Below are 16,579 nucleotides of genomic sequence, written 5' to 3' on the forward strand. Positions count from 1 at the left end.
AGACATACAAGCTGAAATAATGGGGGAAAAAAATCCTCTTAGTCAGAGTTGCCAGTGTCATTTGTGATAGGAACAGGAGGGGAAAAAAAGTGCTTCTCTGAAGTTTACACTGACAGCTTCTCTTGAAATATGACACTGACAACCCAGATTGTCCCAAACATAACTATATCTGATAGGAAAACTCACCCTCTTGATGGCTACAAAGATCTGAATGCAAACAAGCAGACCTCTAATTCACTCCCAATGCTTCAAAGCACAGGTTAGAAATCAGTTCCCTGTTGCTTCCATCATGAAGTTAAACAGCAACTCCTCTTCGGCACAGCACACATGCCGTCCCACAGATCACCTTACTCCACAAGCATACATTATCAGCTTATAGGAGCTAAGGATCTAACCCAGTTAATTCAGTGAACAGGATCACACATCTTTATTCTCCAAGACTGGACTTCAGTATATCGAGGCTATAGATACGGATGATCTGTGCAAGTTAGCTATGTACAAGATATGTGCATGTATTCTTCATATATTTATAGATACATATACACACATACACAGAAGGATACCACTTCTGGCACAGGAAATCCTCAGGATACTGTTCACCGAAGCCTGAGAGGGTACATGAGTTTCCCTGCCTTTATTCATGTGCTTAGGCATCTACTATTGGCCACTTCTTGAGACAGAGACTACGCAAGGTGGCCCTTTGGTACTGCACAGCAGGGCTGTTCTGTTCTCCTCCCCACGGGTTCCATAGCCTGGGCACTATTAATTAGGTCTTTTCACATGAGCACTCTGCGAAGTTTTGGAAAAAAGACCTGGAAGAGTAGAGCGCTTTACAGGTAAGCACTACAAGACTGTTCCTGGCAGCAGGGAAAGCACCATGAGCGTATCTGCTGTCTGAGGAGTTCAGAGTTCCTGAAGAGGACGGAAGAGAAAAGAGAAAGAGGCAGACAAGGAGGAAGGAGAGAACTAGGAAAGGCTGGCATTCTCCAGCACTTCTACCTTAGAACACAGCTGTAATTTAAGTTACAAGTTAAAGCCTTTGTTTTGAAAATATCTGAACTCACTGCTTTTCTATTTCTGAATTTATGCTTAGCTTACCCAAATAAAACTGTATACAAAGTAAGACCCAGATTGCACTTTCCTGTACCTTGTGCAAACAGTTTGAAAATATGAGACAGTCATCAGTCACTCGGATTATGCAAGAAGGCACAAGAGGAGGAGAAAAAAAAAAATCCTACGGTAGCCACACATTCCTGGAATGCCAAGGCAAAGCCTGGGTGCTCTTCACCTTTCAGCGATCGCGACGAGCAGCCCCGGTGCGCACGCCCCGGCCCGCAGGGCAGCAAGCCGGCCAGGCTGTCGGAAGAAAAGCCCCCGGCCCGCGGGGACTCCCCTGCGCGCTCCCTCCCGCTGAACCCACGTTCCGGGGCAACCGCCTGCCCGCCGGCACGCCCCGCAGCAGGGAGGCTCCGCGGGAGCTTCCACCGGCCCCGCGGGCAGGCCGGCGCTGACAGGAGGCCGGCGCCGGGGCAGCCCGCCCGGGGCAGGCCGCAGCTCACCTCGGTCTCCACCACTTCGTGGTAGGCGGGCGGCGGGTCGAAGCCGCCTCCACCACCGCCGCCTCCGTCCCCGTCGCCGCCGCGGGGGCCCTGCCCGCCGGCGGGGGAGCCGTGCCCGCCCGGCGGGCCCTGACCGCTTTCCATGGGCTCGTAGCCGCCGTAGTGGAGGCCGGGCCGCTCGTTGGTGAGCAGCGCCACGGCCTCGTTGATGTCGTTCTTGGCCAAGCGCAGGGCCTTGCGGATGGCGGCCGCGTCCGAGAAGCCCATGCAGAGCAGTGTGGTCATGTGCTGCTCCTCCTCGCTCTCCATGGCCGCGCCGGGCCGGGGGAGAGGAGGGGGCCGCGAACCAAGGGGCGCCGGGCTCAGGCGCTGCCCGCCCCGCGCGCCGCCATGTTGACGGGAGCGCCTCTCCCCTCAGCGGCCGCCGCGGCGGCCGCCCCCGCCCCCCCGCGCGCGCCTTCACACACGCGCCCCCTCCGCCCCGCCCTCAGCCCGGAAGCGGGGACCGAAGCCCGGCTGGGGAGCGCACACCGGGCTCGTGTCACGTGAGGAGGGAGGCAGCAGTGCGGTGGGGTGGGGCGGGAGGAGCAGCCCGGACATCAATGGACTGCCAGGGGAGGGGGGTGGGAGGAGCGGCTGTCGCCACAGCAACGGGAGCGGGCGGGCGTGGCCGGGGAGGGTCACGTGAGGGGGAGCGGCGTTGCCAGGGGAACGGGACCCCGACTTGGAGGGTCGGGCCGCGTTGCGGCCTGGCGCTGCCTCAGCGGCCGGGCCGGCCTTGTGCGGCGGAGCCCGCCTAGCGGGACCCGGGCTACCAGGTGCAGGCTGCACAGCTGGTCTCCTGCCCGCTGCCGGTAGTTCCTCCTTTATTTACAGCTCGTACTAGTGAATTAAGCCCTGCAGAGGCCCGGCCGGCGGGGCGGTGGCTGGGCTTTCACAGCGGAACACAACAGGCCCGGGGATCGGGAGGGCTGAGGGGGAGCTAGGCAAGGCGGGAAAGCGGGCAGGGGCCGGTGCACCAGGTGCGTGTCTCTGGGGAGGGAGGGAGCTGCTCAGGCAGGCGGTGTGCAGGTATCCTTCTCTGAGGCGATGAGGGCCGGTTTTAAGGCGAAACGAAGCCCTGGCCCCTGCCGACAGCTCCTGCGCTTGTGGGTAGCAGCTGGATAGCGAGTCCTGGGGCGGAAGAGGTGAGCAGAGGCCTGTTGGGCCTGCCCGAGGGGAGGACGCGGTTCGCAGGAGTACACGGAGAAGTCACTGCCTGGCTGCAGGCTGAGCACGCTATCGTCGCTGCCAGCTTCCAGATTATTTCTCTGTAGAAACGTGTTCTTTAAGCATATGATGTAGCAAGCAGAGATGCAAATCCATACAAAATGAAGCAGGGGGCAATCAGGAGGGGGGAAAAAAAAAAAAAGAAAAACACTGCTGATGCCCAAAGCAGAAAATCAGTTGTTTGTATTTCTTAAAACACATTTAGCGAACTCTGGTATGGCATGAAAGTCAGTAGATCTGGGTCTCTTGGCAATCTCCCAGGCAAAACTTATCACCTGGTTTTAACAATGTCTTGTCTATGTCCAGAGAAGAGGAGGAAGGAGGAAACAGGTGAACAAATTGTCAAGATCAGTGCTGATGTCTGCATATATACATTTGTCTTTGGAGGCTCGTGTTTTCTGGCAAGCTATTTTGTGTTAACAGTGGCTGATACAACAGAAAGCACTGGGGTTAGGAATCTAGAAACAGCTGTCAAATCTTAGGTACAAATCGTATTCAGTGTAGAGGAAACTTTGGAGTGTAGGGAACACCAACAAGTGTCTAACCTACATGGACTTTCAGAGCTCAGTGTCTGTCTCTGCTCCTCAGTTTGTAGAAAGAGACAAACTGATGGATCAGTCTGGACTGGCATTGGACTGGCAATGTTTCAGATTCGTTTTTAGATTGCAATATGCCACCAGTGGTCTCATATTCCTTGTATACTGACCCAAAAGGTAATCACGACTCCTTCATCTTGCTCATTAATCTCTGATTTTTTCCTGTAGGCTGACATTCAATGGAATGGAGGTAATGTGCATATGACACTGAACTTCAGCTGCTGGATCTAAGGAAGTTCTTTCAATTGTACTGATCTCCAGTTATAAAAGAAACTGTTATGGCTCAAGATTGGCAGGCTTCAGAAAAATTCCAGCATTTCAAATGCATTCAACTAACGCACTGAATATTGACTCACTGCTTGCTCACATGACCAACATTTAAATTAGCCTTTTTCATTTTTGAAGCATATTGTAAATAATGGTTTAATCCTTCCAGCCTGATGAAGTCATTTGGCATAATTTTTCCCTACTAATGGAAGAAAAGTTTGTAGGAAAAAGTAATATCTTTTATTAGATGTCATTATTGCTTTCAGATTTATTTCAAGGAAGTGCTTCTGTAAATTGGCGCTGAGCTAGCTAATGAAAACATACCAAAAATAATGGAGGAACTGATTGTAATCCCAGGTGACTAAGAAAGAAGAGAATGCTTTACCCTTAAGTTACCTATACTCTATAGTCCAGCTGTCCTGAAGGAAGTTTGAAGGGAATTTAAGTTTACCAATATGTAAGGGTAACACTTGGATGCAGCAGCTCAACATAACTAACAGTGAGGTGTGCTGGTCCTAAAATTAGTTTTAACGGACTTTGCTGACAGCATCTCTCTTGAGACTATGTAAAGGACAAGATTGTGCATTCTAGTTTAGTGAAGGAATGGATGCATCTTTTTCTAGAAGTTATTCAGCCTGGAAGTCCCAGTTGGCAAATGTTTTTCATGCATTATCACTTCAAGAAAAGTTGCAAGGAGAAGCACAGCAAACTTGTGTAACTGAGAACAAGAAAAGCTGCGAGTAAGTCTTTCCTGATGGGGCACCAGAAGGCGCAAGGAGACAAGGCAAAGAAAGAAATTGAAGGGGGGAGCAAAAATCCCCAAGGTCTGCCTTTGGATAACTTGGACTTTGTCCTTGTGTAGTTGCCAGTTGGTGTGACACGTGTTTACTAGTTATTTGATCATGTTACTTCATGGAAGGTAGTTACTTTCTACAGAATGCATCATATGTGTATCCTGAAGCATGCCTGGACACCAGGAACCCCTATGTTACAGAAAAGAGACATTTTGGAATAGAAACTACTGTTTTGGTAAGTGGTCATACTGTGACAATGAACCTGGCTTTTTGGGTTGACCATGGTGTTGCCAGGTAGCCTAAAAACAGAGTTTGATGGAGAATTGCAGTGACTTCTGCAGAGAGGCTACAGTAGGAGTGTTCAGTTAATTTGTGTTTTTAACTGAAAATGCTTTTATACCTTTCTTCATAAACCTGTTTTAAAGCCAGTCCTGTGTTTACAGCTCTCCCACTATTTAAACAGCAAATGCAGCGTTTTCCCTCGAAGAGAAACAGCTGTATTATTCTGGTGGAACATACACATGCAGCGGAACTAAGAGGTGACTCCCTGGCTTGTTGAACTTGGAGGTTTCCCTTGTTATTTACAGCTGTTGGGGAATTCCAACCAAAATCCCAGATGTAATTGGCAAACATCCTTTGCCACTCTGATTTTGTTTCCCTCTTTGTTGTACCTTCCCAACCAGGATTGTTACATATATGCTTAGAGACACTGATAGAAGGGAATGTGAAGTTCATGTTGCCAAGAAATCTTTAATTTCATGTGTATGTTTTACTCAGGATAAAAGAGCATCTTTCTCATATTTTGTTAGAAGTACCATACAAATATATTACCAAGGGAAGATTAATACAAACTAAAACTTCCTGTTCATAAATGTTTTATAAATAATGACTAAATATGGGAAATCAGGACAAAATTTAATTACAGGGCTCCACCACTATATGGTACCTAAGCACACGAGTTGTATGAAAACTGGAGTTACAGTAGCTAGAAGAAATTCCTTTGCAGTTGTTGCATGAATGAGGAATGTCTGTGAGTCTGTATGAAACCCAACTCCTTCGTTTGGAAGGGAAGAACACTCTTTTTCTCACTGATGTTAATGGTTTGGGATTAGGCATGTAATATAGTTGGATCTCATGATGATAAGAAGAGGTTTCTGTCCTATCTGCAAGATGAACAGAAACACTTTCTCCGGGCTGCAGGGTAAACATTTTTTTGTAAGCTTGAAAAGAGGCAGCAAAGCAAATGGCATTGTCTTGCAGGAAATCTCATCACCCAGTGGAAACAAGAAGGTAACCTGCTGGTGAGAAATATTCTGTCTCTGTACCCCTAAACATACCAAGCACTGACAAGAGGAACGTGTTTACAAAGGTTTCCCTAATCTTATGGTTTGGATGGGCAAGGCACTCCTTGGTTTTTAGTGTAGCTGGCTGTTGGGGCAAAGGAACTCTTTACTACCTGGAGAAGGAGTATCTGAGATATCGTAGAAACCAGCTTTTGTATAGTGTTGCGAAGAATTAATTTAGGTTTTCTGGAATGACTTTATCTTTCCTTCCTTCCTTTTATTCCTTGTCCCACCCAGTCTCTTGCAGTTCCTGTTCTGCTTTATTTATAGCTAAATGTAATAGGTGGGATGTAAGAAAGTGCCTTGGGGACCAGATAGTGCAAATCCCCCTGAATTATTGAAAATCAGATTTCTTTTATGTAGATATTGATGAATCTTGTTTGGTTGCCTTTAGCAGAGAGGTAAAAAGCATTTGTGTTGTGAAGAACTACGTAAACCCCCTGAAAAGTACAGTTGCAATGGGCAGATAGCAAAATGCACAAAACAAAGATTTTAGCAGACACAAGAAGTGTGTGAGTCTATTCATGAGCACCAGCTGACAGATTCATGCAATATACTTTTAGACTTTGTCTATGCTAGGAGTTTTTGCTTCCTTCACAGCTTTTGGCCAGCTAGAGAGGAGATTTGTACTGGGGTAACTGCCAAGGCAAAGCCTGCTGTCAGCAGCGATTTACAAAGAGGCAGTTTACCTTGGTTTCAAGCTGCGGCTCATGTACACTAGTAATCATAATTATAATATTTAGCTCTAATAAAGTGCTTTTAAGACAGGTATATAACAAGCCTTATAGGGGAGATGGAGGGGTATCATTAGCTCCTCAACATGTATTAATTTTTACAATTGCTACAAACTGTAGTGGGGCTGAAGGGGAAAGAAGAAAGCTGAACCGATCTCGTGGTGTTGATGCGCCTCCTCCAGCAAGTCTATGCCCATTGTTATTCTAGTGTCCAAAGGGAATAGGAGCTGAACCATGACCATTTCTTCTGCAGCAGAAGCTGAGTACCCACTGGTGTCCTGAATACAAAAATGAAGTTTCATACTGTTTCCCTTGAATGGAAGCAGCATGACGTGAGTGTGAAAAGAGTGGAACAGTATGCTAGGGGAAACAGGACTGAAAGGAGAGAACAGCTGACTCCAGGGGCTGAGCAGATCTGGCCCCTCTGCTTCACCGTATGGGTTTGTTTTCAGCTCTTCAACTCAGACCGTCTCATGGGTCTCAAAACACATCTCCACAGCTCTGGCATGGAAAATTAAACAATTGCAAGGGGGTTGTTCATTCTTCCTGAAACAAGCTTCACAAGCTGTGGAAAATGAAAGCTAAGGTTGAACTTTAAAACAAGCTGAAAGCAGTAACCTGCAGAAATGCAGAGTGAAGACATTCAGTAGAATCAGATTTGGAACAGAGCCCTGAAAAAACCTGCAGTTATGACTAATCCATCTTTATGTGTGTGGTTGTAGGTAAACACTTCTTTTAAAGATCATTTCTCTCCCCATGTTGGTTGCAGTTCTTTACTGTGTTGACATGTGACTTCAGTATCAGATGAACTGCAATGACAGAATTAGTTCTGATGCTGGAGTGGCCCTGGCTGAGCTGCTGGCGAAGGAGCGGAACAATACAAACAGCGTATTCGGTGTCAAGCTGCAGCAACACCCTGAGAGACGCACCCAGAGGCAGGCTCACTCTATCTGTCGGCCAAGTTAGCTGAGGAAACTTCATGTAATAGCAGACTGTAGAGCTTGGTTTGTGCAGGGACAAACTCATGCAGTGACATTTCAGAAGCGAACCAATCTGAAATGGAAACTCCTGGTGTTCTTGTTACACTGAACAAGTCTGTGAGGCATCACACAGTTTTACAGGGTAGCCTTCGGGTGCTTTTATTTTGTTCTCAAATTGTCCATCTCGCTTGCTGATCCCTTCTCAGGGATCCCTCTGATCCTGTGATACTGAGCCACTGAAGTTAACACTGCTGTAGGAGGGGAGATGTGGTATGACACTCTGTGTTTGAGTGTCATGGCTGTTGTGGTACCAATCCAGCGTTCACAGTCTTTGCATTCATAATCAGTAGAGCTGTGAATAGGAGTATGACTTCAACGCAAACAAGCAAGAGACCGTGGAGGGGAACAGCATGGACACTCTGTTTAGGCAGGTAGGAAACAGTACGGTGCATCCAGTGCTGACGGGATATGCTCAACTTATGGACCACATTAGTCTAGCTAAGACTGATGGCAGTGCAGTGTGGTGACAGGGCTTGTAGTAATACGCAGTACTCTGAGGGTGAAGGCTGTTTTCTGTAGTGCGTGTGTATCTGATATCCAGGAACAAAAGCAGTTGGCATTTCCCTGGTGTAGGCTGAAATGTGGTGGTGCAATGTGAAAGAGCAACAGGGAACTCCTTGCTCGCTTTTTGCCTTGTGTAGATTCCTTTTGAATTAGGTTTTGACCTTTAAAGCAAGACCTGCTTCTTCAGTTTCTCGTTGTCTAAATTCTGCATTGAAGCTTGAGAAACAAGTCTGTGAAGTTGGAAGATTTTTAAAGCTCTAATTAGTGAAGCACAGAATAGGTAGAAAGGAGTCTGCTGAGGGAGAGAATCACCAGATGGAGGCCATTTTACAGATTTGGTGCCTTTTATTTTTTATTTTACTCTGTTCCATGGCAACACAGGCCTGTGTGGTGCTGGGCAGAAACAAAAAAATGGTTTATATTAAAGACTTGCCCACAACTCCTCTCCTGCTCTTAAGAGCCACCTCTGCCTCCTGATCAAAACACAACCTTGTTTTCCCTCAGGGATGTGGAAACCTGAAGTCATGTTCCTTCTGCTGGGTTTTTATACTTGAGCACTGCAGCTGCTTGGCACCAGCAGCCCCATGCAGGAGTTTGGATGTGGGAGAGATAAAAAGCACTATCCTGAATAAAAATCTGGGGGTGTTTAGGCAGAGGGAATGTGATGGAAGAACACACTTTCCCTTTTTGAATTTCTTTAACATTGCCATTGCCTCAATTGTATTGCACAGGATTTCTTAATTTCTCATTTGGGCAGATTCTGCCATTTTATGCAGATAATTAAGTGTAGACCGAAGGGCAACTGAAATGGAAACTTGTCTCTGGGGTGGGAGGCAGCAGCTGTTCTGTGCCAGGGGAAGGCCTCGGTGCTGTGCTCAGGGATCTGAAGGTGGGACTACAGGGGAGATGAAAGCACGTGATTATTTTTGGTTCAAAAACAAGGCTTAAGTTTTCAGAAATAACAAGAAGTTCTTCAAGGCTGTGAGAGCCTCAAGCCTTCGATTTCTCCTGCCTCATCTGCCTGCTGGCACGCACAGCCATGTTGTCCCTTTCACAATGCATTTGATCTGTCAGTGACTCATTTGAAGACTCACTATCTTCACCAGCAAGGTGCTTCAGGGCTGAGTCACACCCGTGTATCAGCTCTGTTACTGTACCCTGTTATCAGCTACTGCTTTCACTCCTAGAGTGCTCCCAGCCTTTGATCTGTTACCATACTGCAGCAACAACTTCCCTTGTTTTTTAATGCTGCGTTACATTGTGCAGGGCCGTCATCACTCCACAAAGGCTGCAATCTCTGCTGCTTGTGCACTGCTCTCACAGGTATAGCCATACTTTTTCTCTAAAGCAGTAAGTAAACTCTTGTTCTTCTCAATCCTCAAATAATCATAGTGGAAATCACCTTACTACAAGATGGCAATTTACATCAGACACTACATCGAGGTATAATGGTACGGTTAATTCTTCCCTTCCTTCTCCCCGTTGCATTTGCCTTGCTGCTACTTTTAAAAAAACTATGGGGCAGGGGCCGTTTACTCCATCCATACAGCACACAGTGCTGTGGGCTCTGGTCTGTAAATCCGAGTGTTACTGAGCAGTGATGAATCCTGTCCTCCAGTAGGAAGTCCCCTTTTGCTGGCCAGGCAGGATCTGTCAAACCTAGAGTCCTCAGTGGAAAGAAGGGTGCTCTGTCTGCAGCAGGACTGAAAACACTTCTGGAGTTTTACAGGTTTTTTATGGTGATAAATGGGCAAAAGCAGAGACAACACAATCATTTAAAACTTACTTGCTTAAAATCAGTTAAATTCCTAGCAGTGTTGGAAGCAAGCCATCTTAGCTGGTTCTGCTGGAGATAGTGCTTATTAAATGACCTAGCAAAGCATTCCTGACTTGTAGGATTTGGGGCAGAAACTCTGGCATCAGACATACATGCCATCTCACAGCCTACAGAGCAGTCAGGCCCTGTTGTCATGCTGCGGATCAGTGATCCAATTCATTTAATCTGTACACTCAAGGGTGGGCCTTGGCTAGGCTATGGGGTGGAGATGTTTGCTACACTCGGTCACGCGATACAGGGGAGGCGGTGGCTACGGTGTTTGTCTCCTAATGGGGTCCAGCCAAGTGGCACAGCCCAGGTCTGCAAGACATCCCTAACACCAGGAGTCCTGACCACAGTATGCTGATCCTAACGTGATTTAATAGTGACGCATCACTTTCCTTCCACTGGCCAGGCTGGACTTGTTTTATTTATGCCTTAAAACCTCTCCTTTCCCTCACTGTGATCTGTGCAAAGCTGTTGGCAAGTTAAAAAGCTCTGCCTGGTGTGTGGGCAGGGGAAGGGCCACAGCCTGGTGTGGAAAACGTGTGAATGGGGTCTAGGCTTGTGGGGAGAATGAGGTGGGGACCAGAGGTGCCAGTTGTGTGCTCAGTTCATATGACTTGCCCAGCCTGTTTCACAGACTTGTAACTCCTGATCCTTGCCTATGTTTCAGGCCTGCCCTACAGTCACTAATTGTCAGTGTCCTGGGGCTTCTTCCAGTTTTTAATTGTCCCTATTATAGTATGATGGATGCTGGAAATAAGGATACATTGGAGAAGGGTGGTAGTGTTCTCACTGCTGCCGTTGTTGTTGCTAGGACTGCCATTAAAGCTGCTTATGGCATTTGCCCTCATGTGAAATGTGTAGGTGAGCTATTTATAAATTTGCAGAGAGATCCTACATCTCTAGCCCCTGCTCTGATTTAAGGGTAATCCCCACCAGGAGGGGAGAATCTGTCCAGGACTGCAAAGGAGGTTAGTGGAAGAGTTGAAAATAATCCACTACTTCTGAGCCTCAGCATTGTCTTTGCTGTAGGGCGGATTTACAGGGGCAGGAGTGGGAGTGGAGAAGCAGCATACTGTTTTCCCATTAGCTCTGCCTGTTACAGCATGGTGTCCCATCTTCAGGCTGGAGAGAGGCACTTTTCCTGCTGCACAGCCCCCTCTCCTGTCTTCCCCTCCCTCTACACAGCAGATGCATGGACCTCTGTCCTGGGCTGCATTCAGCCTCAACCTTTGCTTGCTTTTACTCTTTTCTGTCTGGAGCAGATTCAGCCTGGTGTGCAGGGGGGAATGGCGCTTTTTCTGGAGCAATCTAGTCCCAGGCACACAGGAGGTGTTCTCTGTACTTCTCAAATATTCTTCTGAAAGTAGATACAGCAACTAGCTTTCATTATTCCTCCCCTGAAAGGTGCAAATTACCTCACTCTTTAAAGCATGCAGTTTCTTGAACAGCAAGATTAATACAGCTGGATTTCTGGTATATCTGATTGTCTTTTACCCTTCCACATGTGGATTTGCTCATGACTGCTAACAGGCAAGCTTCTCAGCATGTCCTCAGTGGGAACATGATTCTTCTGCCTGACTCCCAGTTTTTATGAAGCTGAGGGAAATTATCTACCTTTGAGGCCTGCACCTCAGTGCCCAGCTTCTTTAGGGCTGACCAAAGGGCTCAAGTAGGATTAGACAGACACAGATGCACCCCAAACAAAAAGCATGCGCCTAACTGCCATAAGAAACAAGGCTAATGCTACATAGTTGGGTTGAGGAAATGAGACTCTCGCTTCTTTCCCTGATAGCTCCTGGCATGCTGGCTGTATCTGCAGGATGCACTCCCCTCTCTTGGTCCTAGGTGGGCTCTGGATCTGGGCTGAGAAACCTGCTGTTCCTGAGTGTCTGGGTGGCCAAAGAATGATTGCTGGAGCCTTGTGGGGAAATCTGATATGTGCTGTGATTTATAAACTCGGTCAGAGTTACAGACTTTGTAGGTGATTCCAACATCCCCTCCAGGACCTCACGAGATGGTTTATGTGGAGCTTCAGCACTGCATGAAATCAACTGCAGCAAAAATAACTTATAAGTGATTTTATCATTGTATGCAAGGAAGCAATGTAAGAAACTGCAGAAATCTACTAACTGGATTCTTGAACACATGGTGCAAGACTTCCATTCTTGTAAATAAGAGTTTTATGTAGATGTTGGAAAATCGTAATTATGACATAAACATTTCAGAGAATTTACACTTAATGGAGTTTTGGGAGCAATCTGGGAACAGAGACTTGTTTGAAAGAGATGTCTCTGAACTGATCTCAGAGCCTGTCCCTGGCTGCTGCTTCAGTGATTTAGTGTGAAGCTGAGCACTGGACTTTCTCAGAACAGGTACTTCAACAAGTGGGATGTAATGGTTTCGCATTGGCACATTTCTGCTACATGTTGTGCTTGTTGCTACCCTTTTGTGGGTTATTTTGTACGGGCAGTGTCTGACATTGTAGTCAACCTTTTTTATATCCTGGGGGACCTCATTAATCTGCACCATCTCCTTTTTGGATTACTGAAATTTCATGTTACAGCAAGACAGGGAGGGGCTAGGAAAAGTTAGAGATTGCATTCTTTTGTCTTTTATCAAAATAATTCTTGTCAGCAAGAAAACACAATATGACTTGGAAGTGTGTGTACTAACTGTGCATACTCTTGAAGGAGCAACGGATGGTAATAGTGCTTGGGTCAGAATGCCCCAGAACGGTGAGTGTCCTGGGGCTGCACATGTTGATGGATATCTCCCCTTTCATCTAAATGTGCATGGAGCCACAAAGCTAATTCTAAAAAGAGAGAATAAGGTACTGTTATCCCAAATGTTTCACCTTTCTTACCTGTCTTACTTGAGGGGTCACCTCCCCTCTCTGTGCACCTCCTGTGTGGATTGCAAATCGCCCCGTGTGCCTGCAGCTCTGTTTCTACTCCATCCCAGTACCGCCTGCTCTGCGCCATCACTATCTGGCTCGCCTAGGCATAGTCTAAACACCCACAAAGGGAGTGGGAGAGCTGAGTTTTCTGCATCATAGGGGAGTTTGTACACACCTCCCAGAGACTGCCTGAAACCACCAGCTGCTGGGGAAGGGAGGCTGAGGGAGGCCTTGGGGCACTCTCGCTGGGAAGCAAAGGGGTAGAGCAGGGCAGTTACCCACATGAGAAAGCCTCTGGGCTCTGCTCTCAGCACACTTTTGCTGAGGAGACATCTGTGTTTTAGGAACCCACTGTCCTGGGGCATAGGACACCCACTGAGCGCTCTGCTCAGCTGGTACTCTTTCTTATGCTTTTAAAAGGAAAAAAAAAACTTCTGATCCACAGGACCCCACAGCAGGGAGTGCCTGCCCTTGAAGAGCTCTGGGTGTGAAGAAGCCTGATGGCACATAGTGTTCAGAGTCAGGGGCATTCAAATGATGTCTCTGCTTGCTTGCCTTTGCCAGTTCCCACTCCAGGAAATACATTTTTATGCCTAATGCTTATGAGGGGGGGCCAAGGTGCCTCATTTGGGTTTCTGAATCCTGCTGGGGCTTGTAGGTGCAGTGACATATTGAGTTAACAGGGAGCTGGTTACTTGACCAGCTCCTGTTGTTCTGTGACAGCTAAAACACAGCATTAGGTAGAAAAGCAAATGCTGGCTAGCAGAGCTTGGCTGACATCTGCCCCATAGTGCTGTGGAGCATGGGGCAGCCACAGCCCCAAAGCACTGGTGTTTCTCTGCACTGCTCCAACTGACAGCATGTCTGATGTGCGTTTGGTGAGCCGGAGGGAAGCCCCATGCCCATTTATTGAGCTTGCCTTTTCTTCTGGAGCTCATGGGTTTCCTCAGGCTGTGTGCTATACCTGGCAGTCTTGGCCTGTGGACCACCAGAAGTCAGATTATGGTGGGAGGAGTTGGGTTGCGAGGAAGGGAAACCTATCTATGAAAAAAATTCAGCACAGATTTGCCATGACAGGAAGAAATGGCTTTTACCTCGCTGGATCTCCCCTGCCTCTGCTCTTCCATCCCTCCTTCCAGGGGAGGGTGCATGCATCCCCTCTGTGGTTGCTGAGGTTTGTGACATCTTTTTTTGGGAGTCTGCCATTCAGTGAACGCTCACGTATATTAAGGATCTGCTGGCTGTGCTGTGATTTCCTTACTCCCATGCCTGTGGGAAACGAGCCATCTGAAAGTGGAAAGTTCCTGACTTAGTGCCCAGCCTCACCACTGCTTTCCGCGGCCTTGCAAGCTCACGGCTAGCGGTGAGCTGTGCTCTGCTGGTACCGCCTGGCTGGGTTGGTGCCGGGGAAAGGCACTCTCTGAGCCGAACTGAGTTCACTCCAAATCTCCACTTGGTGTTTTTATAGTGATTCACACCTTTCTGAGGTCAGGCCTTTGAACCCAAAATGGAAAGGGAAAGGTAGAATAACAGCCAAAGGATTTTTTTTTTGCTTTCCAACGCAGCAAGCCAGGTTTTGAAGACAGGCTCGGATTCCTGCTGGCCAGCTGCATGAAAGACAGTGTCCATGCGGCAGCCTCCTTGCTGAGTGATTAGCTTGTGCAGGTCTGGCTGTGGGTGGCCAGCCTGGGCAAGTCCACAGGTAGCCACGGGGAAGTCCGGGGCGGCAGCGTGCGCGTTCCCCTAGACAGTTCGTTCTGCAGTTCTCACGCTTCAGCTTGACCAAAACCATCCCCTGGCCTTATAGCTACAGGCAAGATCAAAATGACTTAGAGCAACTGTTATTTATCCACTCACATTAGTCACTCACGTCATTAGAAGATAGGGAAACGTGCATTTTGCGCCGGCCGCGGCAGGCTGTGGCGCTGCCAGCAGGGGGCACTGTTGGACAGGCTACCGCCTTCCGGCCCCGGCGCGGCGGCCGTCTCTCCCTCCGCTGTGCTTCGGCTCGATCGCCCCGCGCCCCCAGCCCAGCCCCCCCCTGCCACCACCCCGTGCTAAGCGCCGTGTCCTTGGCACGCCTTGCTCTGGCACTGGTTTCTTTAGAGCTGTTCCCGGCTATTCGTTTTCCTCGGGCCGTGTTATCGCACAAGGTCACCGTGTTGCAGCGTCTTGCTTTTCGTCCTCTCTTCCCCGGGGGCAGGTAGCCAACACACCGGTTTGCTGGGAGCATGTCAAGGACCTGCGTGGAGCTGCAGGACTGGGCGTGCTCAGGACCAAGAGACATAAGACAGATGCAACCTGCCCTAAAATTTGGAAGCACTAGGAGTAGAGAATTGGGTTTGGGCCTGTTTGGGAGATTAAGTTCAGTCTCGGTTCAGACCACTCTGGTTCCTCATGTTAAAAAATGTCCTATAATTCTATTCTCTGCAATAAAAGTGAAGTGTAAGGTTCATTGCTTTTGAAGTTAGTGCCTTGATGGTTTGTGCAATAAGACAGACATGTCATTACTTGCTTGAAATAAAAAAAAAAAGTTGTCAGGTTGCTTTTTCAGATGGAAAGAGGCATTCTTTAAGGAGCCTGAGCAGGTGGGCATGTGAGTGATGCGGGTTCCTGCAGGTTTCTTTTTGAGAAGAGCAGGTTGGATAACTTGTGTGTAAAAAGGGTCTCCCCTCAGGGCTGATCGCTTAGCCTGGAATTGAGGCAAGGCAGAGAGGCAGTGTCCATCGCTGCCTGCGAGAGGTTCCTCTTGGTATCCCACCCCAGGGACAGCAGCTTGGCTGTGCGGGCTCTCATATAGGCAGCTTTGGGGATGGGGAAATGGAGGATAGACTTGTGAGCCTTGTCTGGGGACTGTTCACTCCTGGTGGCAAAAATGGATTTTGCTCCTTAAAAAGAGAGGGCTTCCTTAGGTCCAGATTGAAATGGACAAAAATCACTCTTGACTGATTCTCTGTGGTTAAACCCATGGTTCGCGCTTTTCCTGGGGCCTACTTGGGCACTGGCTGTCCCTGGATGCAATGTCTCTAGACTCTTTGAGTCACTTAGTAAAGTGATGGGGAATTGGGCCCTGCCCCGGGCAGCACAGAGACATTTTGCAGGGCTTCGTTGTGAATGTAAAACTGCTTCATCTGTGAGAAGTTTTGGAATGGCGAAACTCCTCTGTTTTAGGATCCTCCATGGCATGAGGTATGTTCTGATTTGCAGCGTTGCCTGAAGATCAGGACAGGGTTGTTATCATCTACTGTTATGTCTTTCACTGCTAACACACAGATTTAGAGGAAACACAGATTTGTACTTCTGCTCATGAACTCGAGTTGCCTTGAGTTCAAAGAGCTTAGTCCAGCTGAGAATCTGGTCCATCTTGTACACACAGGGCTTTGTTTTATGTAATGATATTTTTGCAAACATCTTTGCCGAGTGCTAATAGTGCACCAGAGAGAAGTTCATGCTTGTGCTTTGGTGAGAGCTAGTGTGCTGAAGAGCTCCGTGCATTGTGCTTAGACCAACAAATGGGGCGTCAAACACCTCTGTGATGGGGAATGATTTTTAGGTGGCAGTTTCCTTGTTGTTCAGGAGATGATGTGCCTGCAGCAGTTACTGTAGGAGAATTTAGCTGGTCAGCTCAGGAGTGCTTTTATATTTGAAGTGTTTAAAAAAGGGGATGGTGATTTTAGAAGTGAAGAGTAAAAATGGTCTGGCAGTCAAGCAATGTTTAAGGATGAATGTAGTGTAGGCAGTGTTCCCTTGTA

The 16,579-nt window shown here is 47.9% G+C and overlaps 1 protein-coding gene across 1 annotated transcript in view; it reads right to left on the minus strand.

Annotated features, from left to right (window-relative positions):
- The window catches only part of USP24 (ubiquitin specific peptidase 24), a gene marked incomplete at both ends in the record, with an annotated part of 62,088 nt that extends 60,220 nt beyond the window's left edge, over positions 1-1,868 (minus strand). The window contains one exon of the mRNA XM_082003173.1: positions 1,560-1,868. Coding sequence (XP_081859299.1) covers positions 1,560-1,868 — 309 coding nt within the window. The remainder of the gene's footprint in view (positions 1-1,559) is intronic.
- Positions 1,869-16,579: the final 14,711 nt, after the last annotated feature.

This window comes from Phaethon aethereus, assembly GCF_964289735.1.
Source record: "Phaethon aethereus genome assembly, chromosome: 8".
Classification (NCBI taxonomy): Eukaryota; Metazoa; Chordata; class Aves; order Phaethontiformes; family Phaethontidae; genus Phaethon; species Phaethon aethereus.